This window comes from Leiobunum rupestre, chromosome 3 (assembly GCF_980474605.1).
Source record: "Leiobunum rupestre chromosome 3, qqLeiRupe1.1.hap1, whole genome shotgun sequence".
NCBI lineage: Eukaryota > Metazoa > Arthropoda > Arachnida > Opiliones > Sclerosomatidae > Leiobunum > Leiobunum rupestre.
In genome coordinates, this window is record NC_143386.1 from 57,516,411 (window position 1) to 57,535,387 (window position 18,977).

Sequence of the window (18,977 nt, forward strand, 5' to 3'; positions counted from 1 at the left end):
TTATATATTATTAAAAAAATATTTGAAAAAGGCGGGAAAAATTGAAAGGACGGCGTAGCGCAACCCTGGCGCCATCTTTTATAAAGAAAAACATTACGTTACGGATTTTTTTCTTCGAATTGAATAAAAAGGGGTACAACTAATATTTAAACATTGTTTAGCTTAAAAATAAGTTAACATCATTTCAAAAAAGGGACACAAAAAAGGGGTTACTATTTTCTTAAAAAAAAAGATATATTACAAAAATACACAACAAAAACTACTTTCTTAAAAGTTAAAAACAATTTATTTAAGCCCTGCTAAAAATGTACTAACAGAGCTTACTAATTATTGTCCTTTGTAATTGTTTTTAGTGAGGTTTTAACTATTATTTTAACTTTCAATTACGTTATATCTAGTTAAAAAAATTAGGAGGGAAAGGTTTAAAAATGCAACACAAAAAACGTTTTTTGGCACATTTGTTTTGTTTAATTTTTGTAAGGACTAACTTTCAAAACGATTTTAATTAAATTGCAGAATATTATTCTATACAATAAAAAGGACACATTTTAAGCTTCGTTATTATACCTTCTTTTAAACTGACGTCTTCATCTTTCGGAATTTACAAAATCTTTATTTTTTTCAAATTTCAAACAATTTTTCTCATATTTGAAATTATTTTTTTCAATTTTGAAATCATTACTTTATAAAATTTCAAATCATTATCATTTAAATTTGATATCGTTATTTTTTTAAATTTTAAATATTTTGTTGAAATTTCAAATTAGTTTTATAATTTAAAATTATCATTTTCTTAATTTTGAAACATTTTTTTTGAATTTTTAAATCAACTTTTTTTTGGAAATTGAGGAGGAAAAAAGTAGAAATATATTTTTCTTTTTAATTTTAATCTCAATTGTCATGGTTTTTAAAAATTAGAATTTCCAATAATTAATACATGATACGTTTGTATTTTTCACTTTTATTTTTTTGATTGAAACTATAAATAGAAAAATATCGTTTTTTTACGTATTTGAATTATTTTTCTATATTCCACTTTCATTAACACATCCTATCTTTTTAAATACGTTTCAGTTCCATATTTTTAGAAATATTAGCCAAAATTTCACTGACCCTTATCTAACGCCATCTGTTAAAATAGTTACATTGTAAGCTACGATTGGTAAAAACCACTTTTAAATATTTACTAATCTAACAGATGGCGTTGTAGATATTTTTCTTTACTAAAAATAAAGGCTAGAGCGGGAATTTTAACTATAAAAACGCGTTCTAAAATCGTACACCGCGGCGCTACTGGCTAAAGTGGCAACATCTGACTTTCTATCAGCTAAATTAATTCTTAAAATTATGAAGACAGCTCTATTTACGGTTTTTTCGTTATATATTAGACTTAAAACGAGTGATGTTAATAAAAACTTATTAATTTCACATTTTTTTTTAAAGAAGGGGAAAAGGGGAGTTTTTTTTTAAATATTTACAATAATATTTATTCACATCCGTTGTATTTTTATTTTCAATTTTTGAAAGAATCTCTTGTGTTTTTTTCTCCTAACTCGAAAAACTCCTTCCACTTGCAAAAGTCTTTATTATTATTATTATTGTTACCCAAAAAACGTAAAATAAAAACTTTTAAAACTAGCGAATCTATGCTAGCTGGCCGAAAGTTTTACGTTCATAGATGGCGCGCAAAAACACGATTACGTAATGTTAGGCGGAGGTTTAAAAAAAACAAATATATATAGTTCCCACATTTTGGCGCACTGACATGGTTTAAAAAAACACCGTCATTCGGTTCGTATTTTTTGTTCGTTTACGTGGATGAAAAATAAATGTTAATTGACCTTTCGAACTTTGTTCATGTTTTAACTTATTGTAAAAAAAATGTTCTCGCTTTAAGTAGTACAAGCGATTCAAATGTCGTTGTCGGTTAAAAAACAATAAAAAATAAAAGTAGTTCCCCTAGCGTCTAAAAAATATATTAAACGTAATTATGGCGTTTGTTTTTCGCTGAGCTTCGCCTAGGATCTTGGGCCGGAATTCACTAGACCAAAGTTATTTCTGGCGAGAAATGGGAGTGCGAACGCGACCAGCAGGTACACGGCCAGCGACCACGTGGGCGCCAAGTGCACCGAGGAATCCGGAGGGCCCTGCTGATTGGTTGGCGTGCTGTCCTGGCGGGGAGGCGCCCTGTTTCTGTGCGTCACCTCAGGTTCCGACGTGGACACTCCGAAGTAGATATCGCTGACGGTGGGGGCGACGCTGTCCACGTCACTCGTGCCATCGCCACTCCCACTTCCGCTACCGCTAGACGTCCACTCGGAATCTAGGAGGAGATACGCGCCGAATTAATATCAATAGTTACTGACCAAAGGAGTTATTTAAAGGAGGGGAACATGCACAGGGTAAAAAAGTTTCGGGGGGTTAGTGTGCCCAATTAAATAATACATTACACATACAACTACGATTACCAAAGGGCGTTCCCACATAAAATGGAGGAGTTTCCAATAAACAAAAGGGGCGTGCCCAATAAAATAAACCACGAATGGGGGTACATCACACATGCAACCAAAATTAACAAAGGGTGTACCCACATAAAATGGAGGCGTTTTCAATAAAATAACGAACTACACATTACATATGCAGCCACGGTTAATAAAGGGCGTTCCCACATAAAAGGGAGGCGTTACCAAAAAGCAAAAGAGGCGTACCAAATAAAATAAACCACAAAGCGGTGTACATCACTCATGTAACCAAAATTAACAAAGGGTGTACCCACATAAAATGGAGGCGTTTTCAATAAAATAACGAACTACACATTACATATGCAGCCACGGTTAATAAAGGGCGTTCCCAATAAGCAAAAGAGGCGTGGCCAATAAAATAAACCACCAATGGGGGTACATTATACATGCAAACAAGGTGACCAAAGGGCGTTCCCACATAAAAGGGAGGCGTTACCAATAAGCAAAAGAGGCGTGCCCAATAAAATAAACCACCAATGGGGGTACATTACACATGCAACCAACGTTTCCAAAGGGCGTTCCCACTTAAAAAAAGCGTAACCAAGCACAGATATAATCCAAAATTGAAGCTCAGTAAAAACTAACCGGTATCTTGCCAATCGACGTTCAGGCCGTTATAGGCGTGCTGAAGTTTATTGGAGATGAGTTTCAAAGTCAAGACTTGTTGGTTAACGATGGCGTTCTGATGGCTGGCCTCCATACGTTGCGCCATATTGGGGAGGTCCTTCGCGTTGACCGAAGACAGCCCCGGGTTCGACGACTCTTCGCTGGTCTTCACTTTCAAGGCGTCCAGTCTAAGTACGGAATAGAAATGGTTAGAATTTGAAGGGATTTAGAGGGCCACGGAATCGCTTGAAATTTGAGGGACCGGCTAGTAGGAAGCGCGAGGGTAAGCCCTTGTCACCCTGATGGATTCAACAGGGTTCGAAAATAAAAAATCCAACCCAAGAAACCAGTTAGGTTTTTTGGTCCCACCCACCTCAAAAACCCTCATCAGAAAAAACCGACTTTGAAATCTCAGATTTTCAATGAAAAACCAACTAGTTCAATGCGCCATGACCACTTTAATATCTATCTTAGACTGAATTGTTATGTTAATGTGTTTTCAATTTTACGAAGTTAACTGGCTTGTTAATTTCAAACTTCTACCAGTCCTTTGGTTCAGTTTTGCAGTATCTGTATCTAATACAAATATGGAAATTGTATACTGAATAAAAAACCCACCCAAATGAAAAAGCCGGGTTTTTTCGAACCCTGTGATGGAACGGGAGGAGTTATTCGAAATTCGACCCGAATGTTTCAAACGATTCCGCGGACTTTTAAAGTCGGCATACATGGGAGGACTTTGTCCGTTCCAGCAGTCCTGGTCGTTGTCCTTGCGGTTCTTGTCGGCGGAGGATCTCTCTCCGGCCACTTTGGGGTCTTGGCACATCTTCGTCGGCAACTGGTTCCAGAAATTGCTGGTCTTGCGAATCTTCTTCTTGATGCCCTGGACGAAAGTGCTGAGCGAGGCGTCTTCGTCTTCGTAGCCGGCCCGATGGTTGGAGGCCGAGTGCGGAGGCGACGAGGCGAAACGGAACTTCTCGTAGGTCAGTTCGCTCCCTTGACCCGGGCTGGCGCTTCGTTTGCCCAATTTGGGACGGCCACAAATTTCGAATATCTGAACGACAAATACATCCACATTAAATCGATGCAATATTGGACAAAAATAACGGATTATTATAAATTTCAAATTATTACGGTTGTAATTCTCAGATATCCGAAGATAGTCAGATCCGGTTTATCTCATATAATCAACCACTCACAAGGAGACTACCCGAGGTGGTTAGCACCGATTTTGTAAAAACTCGGGGGTTAGGTAGACCTTATACTAGTATGAAATTGACCAAATCGAAAAGTTGCGATAGGCTTTAGTTTTCCCATGGCAATCGAAAATGTTTTTCATCTCTCAAAACGAAAAAATCTCTAAGTATATTTAAAAAATTAAATATTCAAAACTGACCCAAAAAGATGAATTTGACCTATTTTGGGTAAAATTGATCAAGGATTTTAGGTAAAATTGCTCAATTTTAGTAAAATTTTAACAAAATTTGGGTAACCGAGAAAATCTCATGCTTTTTTAAATGGAGAGGTCAAAAACATTTTCGGTTGCCATAGGAAAACTAAAGCCCATTACAACTTTTCCCTTTAAGAATTTTCATACTACCATAAGGTCTACCTAACCCCCTAGTTTCAACAAAATCGGTGAAAACCACCTCGGGTAGTCTCCTTGTCAGTGATCTGATCTCAAGTTGCATAATAATTAGCTAGGCTAATGCCCGAGAGGCTACCCTAGGCCTAAATCATCGAGCGACTTCTTAAACCAATTACTCAGATGGCCGGGTTACAATGCTTAGGAAGGATTGTATGGAAGGGAAACCGAAGAACTTTAACTAGTGGGGGAAATAACTTGGAAACTCAACGTGGAAGGATCCACGTCAAGAACAGTTATTTGAATTATAGCTTTATTATACAGGGTGTTTCAAAGGGTTATGCAAAAAATTTAAGCAGTTGTAGGGGTGAGTTGAGAAGTATGCCTGTTTTTCCCCATTTTCCTACGATGAGTTAGAAGAGCGCCAGAGAGCTTCGAAGTGTGGCCTACTAGCCCCCGGAAGTAGGCTGCAACGAGCGCAAAACCAAGCAGCAGGGACTTTAAATACTGTTTAAGTTTACTTTTTTACGAGGGTTACCTCGATTTGTTTACAAATTGCTTTTTTACCTATCACACGAACCCAAACCTTAATGTTCGCGTTTCCCTGCTGCTTGGCTTTTGCGCTCGTGGCAGCCTACTTCCAGGGGCTAATAGGCCACACTTTGGAGCTCTCTGGCGCTCTTTTAACTCATCGTAGGAAAATGGGAAAAAAAAACAGGCATACTTCTCAACTCACCCCCTACAACTCCTTCAAATTTTTGCGTAACCCATTGAAACACCCTGTATGTATAATCTTGTGGAGGAAAACCAAAATAAACGGTAATTAAAATTCCGAAGGAATGTAAACCGTAGTTATGTAAAATCAATAACTTTGTGCAATCTCAGTGAAATCTGCTTACCTGTCTGTCAGTTTACGATTAGTTAGAAAGTTTTAATCAAATTATAGGATTTTATAGATATTTTTTGGAAAATAAAGGAAATTAAAATTAGATCAAAAAAATATATATCCCTCGACGGTAAATTCAAATTGCATTACTACATTTGCATCTTATCGCGCAACGGTATATTAAAATACGTTACTACATTTTTATCTTATCTCGCGGTGGTAAATGCAGCTTGTGTTACAAGGGTTGCCACAGTATTTTCAGATCCCAATTCCCTGTTTTGCCTGACCATTTTAAAAGATTCACCCTGACTTTTTAAAACCAAAATTAGACAATTTTTATTTTTATATTTTACTTTTATCATAAGTTTATAAATTGAAATCAACCCACCTACACTTCAATACAAAAGTATTATTGCAACGTTAAAAAAAATTAGAAAAACTTTAAAGGAACTAAATAATAATCATAGAATTTATCAGATAACTAGACTATCATTACCTTAAAAAAGTGTCAAGATAAAATTGAATTCCCTGACATTTTTTAAATTCTTAAAATTTCCTGACCTTTCCATGAGATTTTAGGCCCATTTCTAAATTTACTGACTTTTTCCTGACGTGTGGCAGCCCTGGTTACTATATTAAGATCTTTGTCGGAAAAAGCGACTTCAAATCAAATCAATGGAAAATTTTAAAAATTACGAAAACTCTGGATTTAGACCATTGTGAATATAACTCTACGTGAATAGGAAACTGAATTCTGGAGAGAAAAAAGAATTGTAATCAATCTTTGGGCGATTGAAAATCGTGGCACGTATCAAAATCTGCCAATAATAACCGGAAAAAATAAAGACCCCCTAACAACCCAGACATCACGTAGCCTTTTGATAAATTGAAAGCTGCGCGAGTTAGTTTCGCGAGCAACACACTGAGACTTTTAACGCGCGTCAGGGGTTGAAGAGTTAAATAATAATTTACCCAAAAGCTAAATATAGTTCGGCGCTTAAAGTTCGTGAAATCGAATGTTTGGCGAAAACAGCACGGTAATCATATTTTTAATATTGTGTTTATTCCATGTTGCAATTTAATTTTAATACCCACAGCACTAATGTTTTAATTTTAAATAATATTAAAATATTATTACTGTTCTTATTATTATTATTATTAAATTACAATACAGAATTAAACTAAATTCTGTATTGTTATTTAATATTAAAATGCACTGTTATAACATTTCAATATTAACTTCATTGTTAATTGTAATTTAATATTAATTTCATTGTTCATTGTAATTTAATATTAATTTCATTGCTCATTGTAATTTAATATTAATTTCATTCATGGTAATTTAATATTAATTTCATTCATGGTAATTTAATATTAATTTCATTCATGGTAATTTAATATTAATTTCATTCATGGTAATTTAATATTAATTTCATTCATTGTAATTTAATATTAATTTCATTCATTTTAATTTAGTATTAATTTCATTCATGGTAATTTAATATTAATTTCATTCATTGTAATTTAATATTAATTTCATTCATTTTAATTTAGTATTAATTTCATTCATTGTAATTTAATATTAACTTCATTGTTCATTGTAATTTAATATTAATTTCATTGTTCATTGTAATTTAATATTAATTTCATTATTCATTGTAATTTAATATTAATTTCATTCATGGTAATTTAATATTAATTTCATTCATGGTAATTTAATATTAATTTCATTCATTGTAATTTAATATTAATTTCATTCATTGTAATTTAATATTAATTTCATTCATTTTAATTTAGTATTAATTTCATTCATTTTAATTTAGTATTAATTTCATTCATTGTAATTTAATATTAATTTCATTCATTTTAATTTAGTATTAATTTCATTCATTGTAATTTAATATTAATTTCATTCTTCATTGTAATTTAATATTATTTTATTTTAATCTTGCCAATAATTTTTATTTATTTTAACCTTAGCAATAAATTTTCGGCGCTTAAAGTTCGTGAAATCGAATGTTTGGCGAAAACAGCACGGTAATCATATTTTTAATATTATGTTTATTCCATGTTGCAATTTAATTTTAATACCCACAGTACTAATGTTTTAAATTTAAATAATATTAAAATATTATTACTGTTCTTATTATTATTATTATTAAATTACAATACAGAATTAAACTAAATTCTGTATTGTTATTTAATATTAAAATGCACTGTGATAACATTTTAATATTAACTTCATTGTTCATTGTAATTTAATATTAATTTCATTGTAATTTAATATTAATTTCATTATTCATTGTAATTTAATATTAATTTCATTCATGGTAATTTAATATTAATTTCATTCATGGTAATTTAATATTAATTTCATTCATTGTAATTTAATATTAATTTCATTCATTTTAATTAAGTATTAATTTCATTCATGGTAATTTAATATTAATTTCATTCATTGTAATTTAATATTAATTTCATTCATTTTAATTTAGTATTAATTTCATTCATTGTAATTTAATATTAATTTCATACATTGTAATTTAATATTAATTTCATTATTCATTGTAATTTAATATTAATTTCATTCTTCATTGTAATTTAATATTATTTTATTTTAATCTTGCCAATAATTTTTATTTATTTTAACCTTAGCAATAAATTTTCGGCGCTTAAAGTTCGTGAAATCGAATGTTTGGCGAAAACAGCACGGTAATCATATTTTTAATATTATGTTTATTCCATGTTGCAATTTAATTTTAATACCCACAGTACTAATGTTTTAAATTTAAATAATATTAAAATATTATTACTGTTCTTATTATTATTATTATTAAATTACAATACAGAATTAAACTAAATTCTGTATTGTTATTTAATATTAAAATGCACTGTGATAACATTTTAATATTAACTTCATTGTTCATTGTAATTTAATATTAATTTCATTGTTCATTGTAATTTAATATTAATTTCATTATTCATTGTAATTTAATATTCATTTCATTGTTCATTGTAATTTAATATTAATTTCATTATTCATTGTAATTTAATATAAATTTCATTCTTCATTGTAATTTAATATTATTTTATTTTAATCTTACCAATAATTTTAATTTATTTTAACCTTAGCAACAAATTTTATTTATTTTAATATTACCAATAATTTTTATTTATTTTAATCTTAACAATAATTTTTATTTATTTTAATCTTACCAATAATTTTTATTTAATTTAATCTTAACAGTAATTTTTATTTAATTTAATCTTAACAGTAATTTTTATTTAATTTAATCTTAACAGTAATTTTTATTTATTTTAGGACCACACCACCTCTGGCCGTGGTGTCAACCAAAAGGAAATTGGTCTCTTAATCAGAGTATGGCTCCGGCGTCAACTATGATACGCCGCACTGAAACGTGTTTGCGCCTTTTCTCGGATCGATGAAACGGGTAAGTTCGCTTAAACAAGGAAGTTATAAATATGGTTACCTTGCTGGAAACAGAGGGTCCGTTCTCTTGGAAGTTCATGATAGCCTCCGAGATGGTAATATCGATGTGCGCCACCACCGACTCGATGTTGAACGACGCTTCCAACCGACCTCCCAAAAGTTCCATATTACCTGGCAAAGGAAAAAGAATTATATTGAGACACTGAATAATAATAAATGAAATCGATGACCGTCTTATTTAAATTCATGATCGGGTTCGTGCGTTCAGTTACCATTTTGAAATACACAATAATCGATGGTATCATAACTTATCAGTCCTGATACTCAAAGTTGGCCAACACATGTAGTAACTAACCACTTTGAAAATAGTTAACAAATTAACTTTCTTAGTAGCTTTTTATTTATTCTTGGTAGTTTAGTGATAAAATAATTGTTTTTCTTAGGACCAAGTCAGCTAGCGACTTTTAATGCCTTTCAATCAGGTGGCCGGGTTACAACGCGTAGGAGGGTGGTGACAGCTCCCTACACTCACTGCTTACCCCAAAATGTGTTTATATAAAAGGGGAAACCGAAGAGCTCGGGGGAAACACCTTTAACCAGTGGAGAGAGAACTTGCAAACTCAACGCTGCAAGTTGTTTCGAATTCTCACCCAGTGCCACCTAGGAGCAACAAACACAAGGAGAACGCAGCTACCCTTTAAACACGCTAACGCAGTGTTGTGTACAAATTTCATTGGGCGAGCCTTTACGCTGAACGTTTTACGAAAAGGGGGAAGACAATTTCCGAATTTTCCCCATCCGACGGCAGCAGGCGCTAAAGCGTCTAGCCAATGAAAAACGTACACAAGAAAATGCACGACTTTTGACGGGTTGCGTTCTCCTTGTGCGGGGTGCTGTGTTTGTTGCTCCTAGGTGCCACAAAAATAAGGCGAAAATGCAGCTTTATTTAAATTTGCAAACAATATTAGACTAATCATGGAATGAATTTTTTTTCGGAAAAATACGGAAAATATTTCGATTTACAACACTAGAATAATATGAATTATAAACAAAATATAAAATTAAGCAGGATATAAGATAATAAAATTAATTAATATTATTTATTTAAAGGGGAACGGTCAAGCTCTAACCAGTTAGATAGCCCTATAGCCCGTTAAAAACTAAAATTTATGGCGAAAACCGCATCAAAAAATATTAAGTGGTTAATTTTTCATAAAATAAAGAAATTTCGGGAAATTGAAAAGCGCGCGTCCGCCGCGACATCTGGTGAGAAATCGGTGAGACAGAAAAACAACATAAAAGCCCGCGCTGCTGAAGATGCGAAAGATTTGTTTTGCACGCGCGGCGCGTTCCAGTTATAAGAGACTTAAGCCTAAATTGCGCGATTTCAAAAGTTAGGCTAGTTCGCAAATCGCTCACTATGGTGCTGCTGGCGCTGGCGATATACCTTAAGATGGCGGCGAAAATTCAAACCCAAATACTTGGCGTTATTTTGCGTTTCAACTTTTTAGGCCAAAAACTATATTTTCAAGACAAGTATGTTGAACGTCTTGTTGATCTTTTGATATGCAAATAAGGCGATATTTGGAAAAGCTTGGCCGTTCCCCTTTAATATTAAATTAATGGAATAGTATTAATAATAAACAAAATATAAAATTAAAGCAGGATATAAGATAACTTTACAAAGTGTAATATTTAAGCCTTGGCTTTTAAATGGAAACAAAGGTTTATCTGTCAGGGTTTCAAGAAGAATTTGGCGCGAGAGGAATTTGAGCTTGTACTCCGTGGCGTTCGCCTAGAAATTCTTTCACAGTTATTCTAGACCGAATTCCCGCGTTTGTGGCGGTGTGAAAATAATAGCTAGTGTTGGGAAAAAGAAAAGGAAATTGGCAAAGGCCTGGCGGAAAATCACACGGAAAAGATATTTTAAACTCGCCACGACCGTGAAGGCAAAACGCCGGAACATCTTGGCGCTAAAAAAAATTGACGGTTTTTATTTTAAAAACAGACGCTTGCTGGAATAAAAACTGATACTAAATTTGGAATTCTTCGAATATTTTTGGCACTCTTTGAGTTACGGAGTGTGTTGGGATCACGTTCCGCCGCTGCGAATTTTACCGTACGAGGGTTACGTTACCACAGTGAATATATCTTCCGCGGGACAAATATGGTAACACCCTTATGAAACGCGTCTTTGAAAAGGTTCTTCTGAACCAGAGGTATAGTAGTCGTTTACGTTATAAAAATTTTACAACAATCTTCGTAAGTTCGAGGCTGATTATAATGTATTTATACGCGCACTATTTTTCTTCCAAAAGAACATTTGAGAAAAATGTAACTACACTTTGATCTTAGCCTATGGCCTAAAAAGCTTATTTTAAAATTTTAAAAAGTATATTTTATATAGTAATCAATTTTGTTGATGCTAAAAAACATACTAAACTTTGATGGTAGCCAGAAAGACTAAGAAACTTATCATTCAACCATGGATAGTAGATTTTAGAGGATCGGTAAAAAGCCTTGTTTTTAGTCCCCGTAAGCCAATCACACTAAGGGAGTCGTCCAAGGTTATTTGAAAAAAACAAGTATCGCTAAGAGTGGACGATACTGTTCGAAAAAAGAAAAAAGATAAACACGAAGTACATTTTTACGCCAAAAGGTATTTTTTCACGTTTTTATAGATTAAATATGATATACTAAATATCAGTTGATAGTTTTTATTGAATTAAAAAACCAAAATTAAAAATTACTAAAATATAAAGCGCAAAAAATTACGTAACAATATCAACTGCATTAGATTGCCATTTTGAAATTTTAAGATCACGTGGTACAAACGACCTTGCAAGACTCCCTCGGAGTCTCTCGAGCTGATTGATACGCGGGGATAAATAAAATGCACTGTGGAAGGGTATCGAAAACCGGTCCTCTTAATTTACTGTCCATGATTCAACTAAAATAAGATGTAAAAAGTTATCTATTTTGTTGATGCTAAAAACATACTAAACTCTGATCGTAGCCATTGAGACTAAGAAGCTTAAATTGTTAAATTTAAAAATATACTTAATAAAGTCTTTTATTTTGATGAGAAAATATTTACTTTGGAGCCGCTTATCTACAAATAAATGTGTATGTTACCGAATTGAACCAAAATATATAAAGCAAAGTAAGGTACAAAAATATGCATTGTTAATATTTCAAGTTTTTTGGATAAATTCAGTTAAATCATCATTTAAAGTGCTGAATATTTTGGCTCAACTTGCTAGCTAATTACTTAAGCGAAACTTAATTAATTAATTAATTAATAAAATTTTAATAACAGTCCAGGCACCAACTATATATATATATATATATAAGTACAAAGCGACTACTTGTCCTTTTGCGATGAATGGGACCATACGCGCAAGCTGGAGTGCTGCGGCAGCCCGCCAAGTATCTGTATTCAGATCCACGGATAATATGTAACCACAAGTATACCCTCTATTTTCCTGATATATCGAGGATAGGCAGAGGGGCGTGGTTTTTCTTACGGGAATCATGATTCTCTGTTCACTCCAAATTCTCGAGTACATTCTTTTACATATCGTAAAACCGAACGGTCACGCGTCTAACAAAAAACGCAATGGAAAACCAAACAGAAGATTCGGAGGGGGGGGGTGTCGAAGGTCTCTCCTTCCCCCTTATTATTTACGACTTCAGTTGCAAGATATAGTGTCGCCAGCTTGCCGTATTTTACCATAAACATAAAGCGAAATTTATGGCTCGGGCAACAGCCGATTAAGGTACTAGGAATGGGGCGAAATTTCACTATACACCCGTTCCCTCCGCTGACGACTAAATATGCGGGCCGTATTGAAATAATACCGTAGAAATCGTTCTTACTTTTCGAGGACGGAGAATGGTTATATTTCATACGCTAAGCGACAAAAAACAATGGATACGGTATGGTGGGAAATTTGGTGTGGAGCAAAAAGGTAATTACTAAAAGAATACAATATATCTTTTACAAATATTTTTCCATCTTCGTGATCTCCCTGTACTCAGCATTCCTAAAATTTCGAATATTGCGCATGTATCGGAAAACAAAGGGAAAACATCGGCAAGTAAAGGGAAAATATCGGCCAGTAAAAGAAAAAAATATCGGTCAGTAAAAGGGAAAATATCGGCCAGTAAAAGAAAAAATATCGGTGAGTAAAAGAAAAAATATCGGTCAGTAAAAGAAAAAATATCGGTCAGTAAAAGGGAAAAAATCGGCCAGTAAAAGAAAAAATATCGGTCAGTAAAAGGGAAAATATCGGCCAGTAAAGAAAAAATATCGGTCAGTAAAGAAAAATATCGGTCAGTAAAAGGGAAAATATCGGCCAGTAAAAGAAAAAATATCGGTCAGTAAAAGGGAAAATATCGGCCAGTAAAAGAAAAAATATCGGTCAGTAAAAGGGAAAATATCGGCCAGTAAAGAAAAAATATCGGTCAGTAAAAGGGAAAATATCGGCCAGTAAAGAAAAAATATCGGTCAGTAAAAGGGAAAATATCGGCCAGTAAAAGAAAAAATATCGGTCAGTAAAAGGGAAAATATCGGCCAGTAAAAGAAAAAATATCGGTCAGTAAAAGAAAAAATATCGGTCAGTAAAAGGGAAAATATCGGCCAGTAAAGAAAAAATATCGGTCAGTAAAAGGGAAAATATCGGCCAGTAAAGAAAAAATATCGGTCAGTAAAGAAAAAATATCGGTCAGTAAAAGGGAAAATATCGGCCAGTAAAGAAAAAATATCGGCCAGTAAAGAAAAAATATCGGTCAGTAAAAGGGGAAATATCGGCTAGTAAAGAAAAAATATCGGTCAGTAAAAGGGAAAATATCGGCCAGTAAAGAAAAAATATCGGTCAGTAAAAGGGAAAATATCGGCCAGTAAAGAAAAAATATCGGTCAGTAAAAGGGAAAATATCGGCCAGTAAAGAAAAAATATCGGTCACTAAAAGGGAAAATATCGGTCAATAAAGGGAAAATATCGGCCAGTAAAAGAAAAAATATCGGTCAGTAAAAGGGAAAATATCGGCCAGTAAAAGGGAAAATATCGGCCAGTAAAAGAAAAAATATCGGTCAGTAAAAGGGAAAATATCGGCCAGTAAAGAAAAAATATCGGTCAGTAAAAGGGAAAATATCGGCCAGTAAAGAAAAAATATCGGTCAGTAAAGAAAAAATATCGGTCAGTAAAAGGGAAAATATCGGCCAGTAAAGAAAAATTATCGGTCAGTAAAAGGGAAAATATCGGCCAGTAAAGAAAAAATATCGGTCAGTAAAAGGGAAAATATCGGCCAGTAAAGAAAAAATATCGGTCAGTAAAAGGGAAAATATCGGCCAGTAAAGAAAAAATATCGGTCAGTAAAAGGGAAAATATCGGCCAGTAAAGAAAAAATATCGGTCAGTAAAAGGGAAAATATCGGCCAGTAAAGAAAAAATATCGGTCAGTAAAAGGGAAAATATCGGCCAGTAAAAGAAAAAATATCGGCCAGTAAAAGGGAAAATATCGGCCAGTAAAAGAAAAAATATCGGTCAGTAAAAGGGAAAATATCGGCCAGTAAAAGAAAAAATATCGGTCAGTAAAAGGGAAAATATCGGCCAGTAAAGAAAAAATATCGGCCAGTAAAAGAAAAAATATCGGTCAGTAAAAGGGAAAATATCGGCCAGTAAAAGAAAAAATATCGGTCAGTAAAAGAAAAAATATCGGTCAGTAAAAGGGAAAATATCGGCCAGTAAAAGAAAAAATATCGGTCAGTAAAAGGGAAAATATCGGCCAGTAAAAGAAAAAATATCGGTCAGTAAAAGGGAAAATATCGGCCAGTAAAAGAAAAAATATCGGTCAGTAAAAGAAAAAATATCGGTCAGTAAAAGGGAAAATATCGGCCAGTAAAGAAAAAATATCGGTCAGTAAAAGGGAAAATATCGGCCAGTAAAAGAAAAAATATCGGCCAGTAAAAGGGAAAATATCGGCCAGTAAAAGGGAAAATATCGGCAGCAGGTAAAAGGGAAAATATCGGCAGCAGGTAAAATGGAAAATATCGGCAAGTAAAATGGAAAATATCGGCAAGTAAAAGGTTAAGATAGGGAAATTTGAGGCCTTTTTTACAATTCCACCAAATTTGAGGCATATTTTCCAATTCCACCAAATTTAAGGCCTATTTTCCAATTCCACCAAATTTAAGGCCTATTTTCCAATTCCACGAAATTTAAGGCCTATTTTAAAATTCCACGAAATTTAAGGCCTATTTTCCAATTCCACGAAATTTAAGGCCTATTTTCCAATTCCACGAAATTTAAGGCCTATTTTCCAATTCCACCAAATTTGAGGCATATTTTCCAATTCCACGAAATTTAAGGCCTTTTTTACAATTCCACGAAATTTAAGGCCTATTTTCCAATTCCACCAAATTTAAGGCCTATTTTCCAATTCCACGAAATTTAAGGCCTATTTTCCAATTCCACGAAATTTAAGGCCTATTTTCCTATTCCACGAAATTTAAGGCCTTTTTTTTTACAATTCCACGAAATTTAAGGCCTAGTTTCCAATTCCACGAAAATTAAGGCCTATTTTACAATTCCACGAAATTTAAGGCCTTTTTTCCAATTCCACGAAAATTAAGGCCTTTTTTCCAATTCCACGAAATTTAAGGCCTATTTTCCAATTCCACCAAATTTGAGGCCTATTTTACAATTCCACGAAATTTAAGGCCTATTTTGTAATTCCACGAAACTTGAGGTATATTATTAAATTCTCTTTTATTTAAGGCTTAACTTTAAAATCCCAGATTTCCCGGAGATTTTATCCGTATTTTTAAAATCCCCGACTTTTCCCGGATTTTCATGTCCGGAGCAATCCTATTTAGGATACTATAACCGGGTTAGGCTGATACGCAAATGGTTTTATTACGGAATATACCGAAACAACTCGCTAGCGAATCAAAATATAATCTTATTATCGATCGGCCGAGATATTCCGGCACCCTTTCTTCAAAGGGACGAAAAAAAATGTAGAAAGTGGTCGAGAGGGGGAGGAGGGGAAATGTGACCAAAGGCGAGAAGGAGGTTACTTTCGGGAAAGTCGCCAAATTGTCGTCTTCTGTTCGTTTTTCGAGGACCTCTAGTGGTAAGCCACTGCTTTCCCGGCCCCAAATACCGACGACAAAAGGGATCCGTAAAAAGCGCCATCTTAGCTTAATATTACCACAGCTTTGCATTATCTCGTCTACCGAGAGTTTTCGCGAAAGTTGACCATTGTTGTGACCAACATCTTTGGGCCAATTTTCACCTTAATTAGCCGGTAAACTGAATAAGTATTGGTCTTAGAAAGGAGACAATTAGCTTGATCAACAGGGTTGTTCGAAATTCATTTTTTTACTATTTTCCTTTTTACATTTTGCATTTTGGGTTTCTAGGAAACTTGTTAGCATTTTGGGTTTCTAGGAAACTATTTTGCATTTTGAGTTTCTACGAAACTATTTTTCATTTTGAGTTAGAAAAAGTATTTAGCATTTTACATTTTGCATTTTTATTTAAAAAAAGTATTTGGTATTTTACATTTTGCGTTAGAAAAAGTATTTAGCATTTTACATTTTACATTTTGCATTTTTATTTAAAAAACGTATTTGGCATTTTACCTTTTGCATTTTGTGTTAGAAAAAGTATTTGTCATTTTACATTTTGAGTGTCTAGGAAACTTTTTTGCATTTTGAGTTTCTAGAAAACTATTTGCATTTTGAGTTTCTACAGGGTTCGTACAAAATTTCCGGATTTAAATTCCCAGACATTTCCAGGTTTTCCCTGACCAAATTGCCAATTTTCCCTGAGCATTTTTGTAGAATAAATGAATGGTTGGAGGTAAAGATCTTGAAAAATATTTTCTTTCAAAAATTTATTTGCCTGATTTTTTATGGGGTCATATTAAAATTCCCTTACTTTTTAGGACCATTTTCAAATTCCTTGACTTTTCCCTGGCCTTTTTGGAAACCTTTTCAAATTCCCTGACTTTTCCCGGACCTTTTGGAATCATTTCCAAATTCCCCGACTTTTCCCTGACCTTTTGGAAACCTTTTCAAATTCCCTGACATTTGGGAAACCTTTTCAAATTCCCTGACTTTTAACTGACCTTTTGGAAACCTTTTCAAATTCCCTGACCTTTTGGAAACCTTTTCAAATTCCCTGACCTTTTGGAATCATTTCCAAATTCCCCGACTTTTCCCTGACCTTTTGGAAACCTTTTCAAATTCCCTGACCTTTTGGAATCATTTCCAAATTCCCCGACTTTTCCCTGACCTTTTGGAAACCTTTTCAAATTCCCTGACATTTGGGAAACCTTTTCAAATTCCCTGACTTTTAACTGACCTTTTGGAAACCTTTTCAAATTCCCTGACCTTTTGGAAACCTTTTCAAATTCCCTGACCTTTTGGAATCATTTCCAAATTCCCCGACTTTTCCCTGACCTTTTGGAAACCTTTTCAAATTCCCTGACCTTTTGGAATCATTTCCAAATTCCCCGACTTTTCCCTGACCTTTTGGAAACCTTTTCAAATTCCGTGACTTTTCCAGGTTTTCCAGGTTGTGTACGAACCATCTTCTAGGAAACTATTTAGCATTTTGAGTTTCTAGGAAACTATTTTGCATTTTAAGTTTCTAGGAACTATTTCGCATTTAACATTTTGCGCGTTTGATATGAACAGCCATTGGCCAACCCTTTTATTTCCATCCAATTTTCTTGAAACGAAGACGTTAGTTTTAACAGGGCTCCCACCAAAATCTGAAAACAAAATAGGGAAATAGGGGATTTTTCAGGCTAGATATAGGGTGAAATAGGAACCAAATTTTGAAAATTAGGAACCAAAAAGGGACCATTTAAATAAAAATGAGACCTTTATTTAAACTTTAATTTTTACAAAAATGACTTTTAAAATAGAATATTTCTATCACTGACTTTAATTTGTAAAAATATTTTATAACAAAAATGACCTATTTTAAGTCATTATGAATTTTACCGAATTTTTAAATTTAGCCGAGCTCGTGGCGCCACCTAACGTACATTATATGAAACGTGAATCGATACAATTCTGGATGGTACTTTTCACCAAATTTACTAGAAATACGGTGATTTAGTAACCAAATTCGGATTTTAAGGTGGTTTAGGGACCTCCAAAAAAAGTAGGGGCTTTTAGGTATTTTAGGGACCAGGTGGGAGCCCTGTTTGAAGGAACCAACGAGATCCCGCACTGATTTGATATTTAAAGGGGGAAGGAGCTTACAGTTCGAGCGTGTGGTTGCGATTAGAAGCAACGCTAAAAATAGTCTCAATCTCGTCTTTCTACCGAATTTCAAATAAATACATTCTGGATTCTACATTAAATATTAACTTGGCGGTAATTCCCTATTTATAGAGGCACTTTGAAACGGTCGATTTTGTTTTAAGTCTCTTGACTATTTCATGACCAGGTCTGAAATCCTCCGTTTAAAAGAAGGGCTCTCGAATATCCAGAAAAAAGCCTTTGAATTATTGACCTTCCTCGTAAAATGAGGAAGTTTATTGGAAGCTTGCCGCGCTCTTCTGTTTGAAGAAAGAAGCGAGACTAATCGGTTCTCTTTTAAGCTTCAATACTGTCAACTTTCATATTTTCCTTGTATTGCAATATTTATACAAGTTACTGCAGAGTTGCCAGTCGGGCGAAAAAACCATCGGTTGGGCTTCTTTTAAAAATTCGATGTTTCACTGCGTTAAAAATAGGCGTAAAATGTCAGGAAAATCCGGAATCTTAAAAATAAGCCTAAAACGCCTTAGAAAGGGATCCGGAAAAAATCAGGAATCTTAAAAATCAGCCTAAATGGATCCGGGAAAAATCAGAAATCTTAAAAATCAGCCTAAATCGCCAAAGAAATGGATCCGGGGAAAAT

The 18,977-nt window shown here is 33.6% G+C and overlaps 1 protein-coding gene across 1 annotated transcript in view; it reads right to left on the reverse strand.

The window, feature by feature from the left end:
- Positions 1-858: 858 nt before the first annotated feature.
- The window catches only part of dlp (glypican dally-like), a 146,979-nt gene continuing 128,860 nt past the window's right edge, over positions 859-18,977 (reverse strand). The window contains exons 6-9 of the mRNA XM_090168771.1: positions 9,091-9,221; positions 3,857-4,182; positions 3,108-3,316; positions 859-2,323 (exon numbers count right to left, since the gene is read on the reverse strand). Of these exons, the coding sequence (XP_090024897.1) occupies positions 2,019-2,323; positions 3,108-3,316; positions 3,857-4,182; positions 9,091-9,221 (971 nt within the window). The 3' untranslated portion in view covers positions 859-2,018. The remainder of the gene's footprint in view (positions 2,324-3,107; positions 3,317-3,856; positions 4,183-9,090; positions 9,222-18,977) is intronic.